Genomic DNA, 8,603 nt, shown 5'->3' on the forward strand with positions numbered 1-8,603 from the left:
ACTCTTATTCAACACAATGCTGTATTTCTATTTAGTGCCTTAGATAAGAAAAGGAAATGGGATACATACAGAACAAAGAAGAAATAAAACTGTTTCTACTTGCAGATGACATATGCAGAAAATCCCAAGGAATCTACAACAACAAAAATTTAGAATAAGTGACTTCTACAAGGTTGTAGGTTACAAGGTAAACATACCAAATCAACTGTACTGCTATACACTAGGAATTAACACAGATACAAACATGCATAATCACTCAAAAAAAGGGAAAGAAATACTTAGTTGTAAATCTAAGAAAACATGTATAAGACTTACAAGCTGAAAATTACACAATACTGATAACAGAAGTCAAGGAAATCTAAAATAAACAAATAACTAGGAAAAGTCACTATAGTAAAGATGTCAATTCTCCCAAACTGATTGACATCTAATACAACCTCTACCAAATCTCAAAGAGAGTTTTTGCTGATATAGGCAAGTTTATTTTAAAATGCATGTGGAGAGATGCTCACAGTCTATCCCAGGACCAACAAGCAGAACCAGAAGAAGAAGCGGAAGGTGGAGCCCCCCACACCACAGGAGCCAGGGCCGGCCAAGATGGCTGTCACCAGCAGCAGCAGCAGCATCCCCAGTGCTAAGAAAATCCCCACCACCAAGTCCACACTCTGGCAGGAAGAAATGAGGGCCAAGGACCAGCCAGATGGGAGCAGCCCGAGTCCAGCTCAGAGTCCCAGCCAGGGCCAGCCTCCTGTGTCAAGCACCCTGAGGGAGCCAGGGCTTGAGGGCAGAGATGAGGAGAGCACCACAAGTGGTGACCGCGTGGACTGTGGCCGCAAAGTCCGGGTGGAGAGCGGCTACTTCTCCCTGGAGAAGACCAAGCAGGACGTTAAGGCCGAGGAGCAGCAGCTGCCCCCACCGCTCTCCCCGCCCAGCCCGGGTGCCCCCACCAACAGGAGGTCCCAGGTAATAGAGAAGTTTGAGGCCCTGGACACAGAGAAGGCAGAGCACATGGAGACCAACATGTCCGCCGGGCCCTCAGCCTCAAGTGACACTCGACAAGGCCGCAGCGAGAAGAGGGCGTTTCCTAGGAAGCGGGACCTCCCCAGCGAAGCTCCTCTCCCAGACGCCTCGGCCTCCCCCCTGTCTCCACACCGAAGAGCCAAGCCACTGGACAGGAGGTCCACGGAGTCCTCCCTGACGCCCGACCTGCTGAATTTCAAAAAAGGCTGGCTGACCAAGCAGTATGAGGATGGCCAGTGGAAGAAGCACTGGTTTGTCCTTGCTGATCAAAGCCTGAGGTTCTACAGGGACTCTGTGGCTGAGGAGGCAGCCGACTTGGATGGGGAAATCGACTTGTCTACGTGCTGTGATGTCACAGAGTACCCAGTGCAGAGAAACTATGGCTTCCAGATCGATACGAAGGAGGGCGCCTTCACCCTCTCTGCCATGACATCTGGAATCCGGAGGAACTGGATCCAGACCATCATGAAGCATGTCCACCCGACCTCTGCCCCGGATGTGATGAGCTCACTGCCACAGGTGAAGGCCCGGAGCGGCTCCCCCTCGGAGACAAGGCCACTGGAGAAGCAGGACGGGGAGCTTGGGGAGCCTGACCCTGAGCAGAAGAGGAGCCGGGCGCGTGAGCGCAGGCGTGAGGGCCGCTCCAAGACCTTCGACTGGGCCGAGTTCCGCCCTATCCAGCAGGCCTTGGCCCAGGAGAGGGTTGGTGGCTCTCGGGCCGAGGCGGAACCCGGGGAGCTGGAGCGGGAGCGCGCACGACGGCGGGAGGAGCGGCGCAAGCGCTTTGGGACGCCGGAAGTGGAGGGGCCCAGTGCAGAGGATGTGGCCCTGCGCATGGAGGTCGACCGGGGCCTGGGGCCGCCCACAGCTGCTGAGCTCAGGACCCAGAATGTGCATGTGGAGATCGAGCAGCGCTGGCATCAGGTGGAAACCACCCCCCTCCGGGAGGAGAAGCAAGTGCCCATCGCCCCCCTGCACCTGTCCTCTGAGGATGGCAGCGACCGACACCCGAGCTGACCTCGCTGCTGGAGAAGGAGTTGGAGCAGAGCCAGAAGGAGGCCTCAGACCTTCTGGAACAGAACCGACTGCTGCAGGACCAGCTGAGGGTGGCTCTGGGCCGGGAGCAGAGCGCCCGGGAGGGCTATGTGTTGCAGGCCACGTGCGAGCGGGGGTTTGCAGCCATGGAAGAGACACACCAGAAGAAGATTGAGGACTTGCAGAGGCAGCACCAGCGGGAGCTGGAGAAACTGCGGGAGGAAAAAGACCGCCTCCTGGCTGAGGAGACCGCGGCCACCATCTCAGCCATTGAAGCCATGAAGAACGCCCACCGAGAGGAGATGGAGCGGGAGCTAGAGAAGAGCCAGCGGTCCCAGATCAGCAGCGTCAATGCAGATGTCGAGGCTCTGCGGCGACAGTACCTGGAGGAGCTGCAGTCTGTGCAACGTGAACTGGAGGTCCTCTCAGAGCAGTATTCGCAGAAGTGCCTGGAGAATGCCCACCTGGCCCAGGCTCTGGAGGCCGAGCGGCAGGCCCTGCGGCAGTGCCAGCGTGAGAACCAGGAGCTCAACGCCCACAACCAGGAGCTGAACAACCGCCTGGCTGCAGAAATCTCACGGCTACGGACACTGCTGACTGGGGACGCCGGTGGCGAGGCCGCTGGTTCGCCCCTCACACAGGGCAAGGACGCCTACGAGTTAGAGGTCTTGTTGAGGGTCAAGGAATCAGAAATTCAGTACCTGAAACAGGAGATCAGTTCCCTCAAGGATGAGTTACAGACGGCATTGCGGGACAAGAAGTACGCCAGTGACAAGTACAAAGATATCTACACAGAACTCAGCATTGTGAGGGCAAAGGCCGACTGTGACGTCAGCAGGTTGAAGGAGCAGCTGAAAGCCGCCACAGAAGCGCTGGGTGAGAAGTCCCCAGAGAACCCGCCTGTGTCCGGATATGACATCATGAAGTCCAAGAGCAATCCCGATTTCCTGAAGACAGACAGGTCCTGTGTCGGCCGGCAGCTCAGAGGCCTCAGGTCCAAGTCCGTAATTGAGCAGGTCTCATGGGATAACTGAAACGACCCGCTTCCCGGCCCCCTGTCGTGTAGAGTCTGAAGGAAGGCCTGACGGTGCAAGATCGCCTGAAGCTCTTTGAGTCCCGGGACCTGGAGCGCGACTAGTTGCTCCCGTGCAGCTTGGACACACTTCCCGGCCACAGCCCCCGTGCCACTCCTGTCCATCCCTTCATTTTTTATTGTCCTCGTTCTTGGTGGTGTTGTCTGCATTGACTGTGGTCGGATGCATGAGAGACTGGCCTGTGGGTGGCTTGCTCCACTCCCTGGGGTCTTCATCCAAGCTTTCCCTGGTTTCTGCAGCCTGCCCCGCCTTGCTCTGGCTCCCTGTCAGTATTACGGCCCAGCAGCCTGGGATAAGCTAGCTCTGTCTCACCCCGCGCGCAGGCGGGGCAGGAGGGGCCACGAGGCTGTGCTGTGGGTCCCATGCTGACAGCTCGCAGCCCAGGGAGGACCTGGAAGTCCAGGGTGGGGCTGAGCCTGCACCTGCCCCGTGGGCTTGGGGCGAGGGCAGCAGCTCTTACACATCCACTGACAGCGCTTAGAGCCGCACCCCAGACCGTCGTGGTAAACCCTTCACAGCCTGGGAAATGCTGAAAGCAGCCACTCCTATTTTTGTCTGTTTTTTTTATTAAATCTTGCACAAAACCCGGAAAAAAAAAAATAAAATAAAATGCATGTGGAAAGGAAAATCAATAGAATAACTAACAGAACTTTGAAAAAGAAAAAGAAAATGAGAGGAATCCATCTATCTGATTTCAAGACTTATTGTATAGTTACAAAAATCAAGACTGTGTGGTATTAGTGGAAAGACAGACACATAGTTTAATAGAACAGAGGAGAAAAGCCAGAAATAGATACAAAAATGCTCAAATGATTTTTGACAAAGATGAAAAAGCAGTTCAGTGGAGGAAAAGATAGTCTATTCAACAAACAGTGCTTGAAGAAATTGCACATCAATAGGCAAGGAGGGAGCCATGACCTAAACTTCATAACTTATACAAAAATTAACTCAGAATGGGTCATAGGCTTAAAGGTTAACATGAAACTATAAAACTTTTAGAAATAAAAAATAGGAGAAAAGAGAGCAGGCAAAGATAATTTGACACCAAAAGCAAGATCTGTAAAAGAAAAAAATGGTTATAATGAACCAAAATTAAAAACTTTTACTCTATGAAAGCTCTGGTAAGTCAGTGAAAAGACAAGCCACATGGAAAAATATTTACAAGCAAAGAATATATAAAGAATTCAAAACTCAACAGAAAAAGCAAATAACCCATGGGCAAGACATAAATAGACATTTCATCAAAGAAGATATTCCAATGGCAATAAGTACATGAAAAGATGTTAAATGTCATTATCCACGAGGGCAATACAAATTAAAACCATAATGCTGTATTACCAAATACCTATCAAAATAGCTAAAATAAAAAATAATAACACCAAATTTTGGAGATAAATCAAATCATTTTTGCATTAGGAAGGCAAAAAAAAAAAAAAGGCACAACCACTCTGAAAAATATTGTGGCAGTTTCTATAAAAATGAAGCATATCAGTAACCAAAGCAGTGTGGTATTGGCACAAAAACAGGCATATAGATCAATGGAACAGAATAGAGAGCCCAGAAATAAACTCATACACCTACAGTCAATTAATCTTCAACAACGAGGCAAGAATATGCAATGGAGAAAAGACAGTCTCTTCAGCAAGTGGTGTTAGAAAGCTGGACAGTTACATGTAAATCAATGAAATTAGAACACTCCTTCAAATCATATACAAAAATAAATTCAAAATGATCTTAAATGTAAGACATGACCCTGGAAAACTAGAAGAGAACACAGGCAAAACATTCTCTGACATAAATCATATCGATATTTTTTTAGGTTAGTCTCCCAAAGCAAAAGAAATAGAAGCAAAATAAAACAATTGGGACCTAATCAAACATAAGTGCTTTTGCACAGCAAAGGAAACCATCAACAAAATGAAAAGACAACCAACACATTGGAAGAATATATTTGCAAACCATGTGACTGATAAGAGATAAATTTCTGAAATATAAACGGCTTGTACAACTCAACCAAACAACGCAAATCAATAAATGGACAAAAGACCTAAATAGACATTTCTCCAAAGAAGACATATAGAGGAATGACAGGCATATGAAAAGATGCTCATACCACTAATTATTAGAGAAATGCAAATCAAAACCACAATGAGATATCACCTTTACCTGTCAGAAAGGCCATCATCAAAAAGTCTACAAACAACAGATGCTGGAAGAGTGTGTAGAAAAGAAAAGCCTCTTGCACTGTTGGTGGGAATATAAATTGGTGCAACCACTATGAAATACAGGATGGAGTTTCCTTGAAAAACTAAAAACAGTGATACCATATGATCCAGTAATCCCACTCTTGGGAATATATCCAGAAAAGACACACACTCTAATTTGAAAAGATACATGCACCCCAATGTTCATGGCAGCATTATCGACAAAAAACAAAACATGGAAGCAACCTAAATGTCCACTGACAGATGAATGGATAAAAAAGGATGTGGTAAAATATATGTATAATGGAATACTACTAAGCCATAAAAAGAATGAAATAATGCCGTTTGTAGCAACACAGATGAACCTAGAGATTATCATATCAAATGAAGAAAGTTATAGAAAGACAAACATCATATGATATCATTATATGTGGAATCTAAAAAACAACACAAATAAATCTATTTATAAAACAGAAAGAGACTCACAGACATTTTATAAACTACAGTTACCAAAGGAAAAAGGAAAGGGGAGGGGATAAGTTAGGAATACGGGATTAATAGATATACACTATCATATATAAAATAGATACAAGCAACAGGGATTTACCATACAACACAGGGACAACATTCAATATCTTGTAATAACTTATAATGGAAAATAATCTAAAAGATATATATTTATGTAACTGGAATCACTTTTCCGTACACCTGAAACTAACACAATATTGAAAATCAACTATATTTCAATAAAATAAACAAAAGCTAAAAAAACTTAAGCACCCACTGATCATATGACCCAACAATGGCACTCCTGGACATTTATCCCAAAGAATGAAACTTAATTCCCACAAAAATCTGTCCATAAATAAAGAGGCTTCTTTATTCATAACTGCCAAAAAATTGGAAACAACCCCTACATCCTTCAATGACTGATTAAACAGACTGTGGTACTTCTGTATTGTGAAATATTATTCAGCAGTAAAAAGGAATGACTGATTGATAAATACAACAACCTGATGAACCTCCAGAGAATTATGCTGAATGAAAAAAGTCAATCTGAAAGGCTTTTTTCATACACATATAAATGAATGATTCCACTTCTATTATATACTTGAAATGAAGAACAGATTAGTGGCTATCAGGGATTCAGGCAGAGAAGGGTGTGGAAAGGAGGTGGGGGTGGTTACAAAGGGGTTATGTGAGCAATCCATATGATGACAGCTCTGTTCTGTATCATGACTTTATAATGTGAATATCCCGGCTGTGATACTGTACTATAATTTTGCAAGATGTTACCATTGGGGGAAACTGGGTAAAGGTTACACAGGATCCCTCTATTTTACTTCTTAAAAGTGTGCATGAATCTATGGTTATCTCAAAATAAACATTTTAATTTAAAAAATTAAAATCATCAAAATTAACCCCTGATCTCTGTAAGAAGTGCCTTATCTCCACTGCATCCTGTTATACATCACACCTCTCCTCGCCCACTCTCATCCAACCCACACACAAACCACACAACATCTAAGAGGGTAAGAGAGGGGGGAGAGAGGGTTGTGAGAGGTAGAGACACATGAAAAGTGCTGCTGCAAGGACCATCCACACCAATCAACCATCAGTGTTCCTCATGGCCTAACTTCCCTCCCACTTTGAGAAGCATGAGGCTCCGAGTGTGTGAAAGTCGCTCAATCGTGTCTGACTCTTTGTGACCCCATGGACTATACAGTCCACGGAATTCTCCAGGCCAGAATACTGGAGTGGCTAGCCTTTCCCTTCTCCAGAGGATCTTCCCAGCCCAGGGATCGAACCCAGGTCTCCTGCATTGCAGGTGGATTCTTTACCAGCTGAGCCACAGGGGAGGCCCTTGGACCATCCACACCAATCAACCATCAGTGTTCCTCATGGCCTAACCGCCCACTCTGAGAAGCATGAGGCTCTCAGAGGCAGGGTCAAAACTTAGTAATCCATCCAGGGATTACTGTCTGGTGACTTGTCTTTGTCCTGGCTGACTCCCTGGCTACCTCTGACATCTCTCACTGAACTTACCATCCTGCTTCCTTTTCCACTGCCCATATCTGCTTCTTAGCTTTGACACTGATTTTTCTACTCTCCGAACAAAACAATCTCACCATTTCTCTCCTCTCTTTTGGAAACACTTAGGCCTTTTGAGATATGCAATCCTTAACAAATCTCAAAAGGCCTAAATGTTTCCAGAAGAGAGGAGAGAAAGGATGGGACTATTTTGTGCAAAGAGTAGGGGAAAAAATAGTCAATCCTAAAGGAAATAACCCTGAACATTCATTGAAGGACTGATGCTGAAGCTGAAGCTCCAATACTTTGCTACCTGATGCGAACAGTCGACTCATTGGAAAAGGCCCTGATTTTGGAAAAATTTGAAGGCAGGAGGAGAAGGAGACGACAGAGGATGAAATGGTTGGATGGATCACCGACTCAATGGACATGAGTTTGAGAAAGCGCCAGGAGATGGTGAAGCCTGGTGTGCTGCAGTCCATGGGGGTTGCAAAGAGAGACATGACTGAGCAACTGAACAACAACAAAGTATTGCATTTCCTTTTTGTCTTAAGAACAAAAGAATGCCCTCTGAGATAAAACAATGACAGTATTATTTCCTCCATGCTTCAATTTACTTTAATTTCTACCAGGTAGAGAAAGATGAGTTACATTCTTGACTCTCCAGCAATTGCCAGCTCTGGTTATGCGTGATGACCCCTGAAGGGAGGGAGACTTTTTAACAAGCACCGAAGGCTGGCCCCACTCCCCATTCATTGGCCCAAAACTTAGAGGCTGGGCATCATAAGCATGGGTATCTTTATAAACTAGCTCCAAAGATTGTTCTTATACCAAGGCACTGCTTAGAACCATAACTTTATAAAAAGTACTAAAAGAACATTTATCCCTAATTCACAGGAAAGCAGATTCTGTATAAATTAATCCAAAGCCAGCAGGCTCCTGGGTCAGCAGGGCCCTGAGGCAGGACATCTAGAACAGGTCGAGCTGGATTAGAAGCTGGGCACCTGGGTTGACTCCGGGAGGTACTGACGTTTACAAGGAATAACACATTCCCTGAGCAAACTACAAAGACTCATGTCTATTGAATTACAAGAGAAACACAAATGGGTCCTGCCTCAGTGGGAGCTGACACTGCCTTCTTTAAAATAAACATCAGTAAATATTTCAAGAATATTGATTTGAAAGGACCTATATTACTTTGCTAAGGCGCCTGTAACAA

General features: G+C 45.9%; 1 protein-coding gene across 1 annotated transcript; it reads left to right on the forward strand.

Moving 5' to 3' along the window:
- The first annotated feature begins 504 nt into the window (after positions 1-504).
- Positions 505-3,759, forward strand: LOC139035616 (myosin phosphatase Rho-interacting protein-like). Its single transcript, XM_070469131.1, is given in 3 exon segments — positions 505-2,020; positions 2,023-3,059; positions 3,122-3,759. Coding segments are annotated over 3 exon segments (2,625 nt in total). The 3' UTR covers positions 3,194-3,759.
- Positions 3,760-8,603: the final 4,844 nt, after the last annotated feature.

Source organism: Odocoileus virginianus, chromosome 6, assembly GCF_023699985.2.
Source record: "Odocoileus virginianus isolate 20LAN1187 ecotype Illinois chromosome 6, Ovbor_1.2, whole genome shotgun sequence".
In the NCBI taxonomy this organism is placed as follows: Eukaryota; Metazoa; Chordata; class Mammalia; order Artiodactyla; family Cervidae; genus Odocoileus; species Odocoileus virginianus.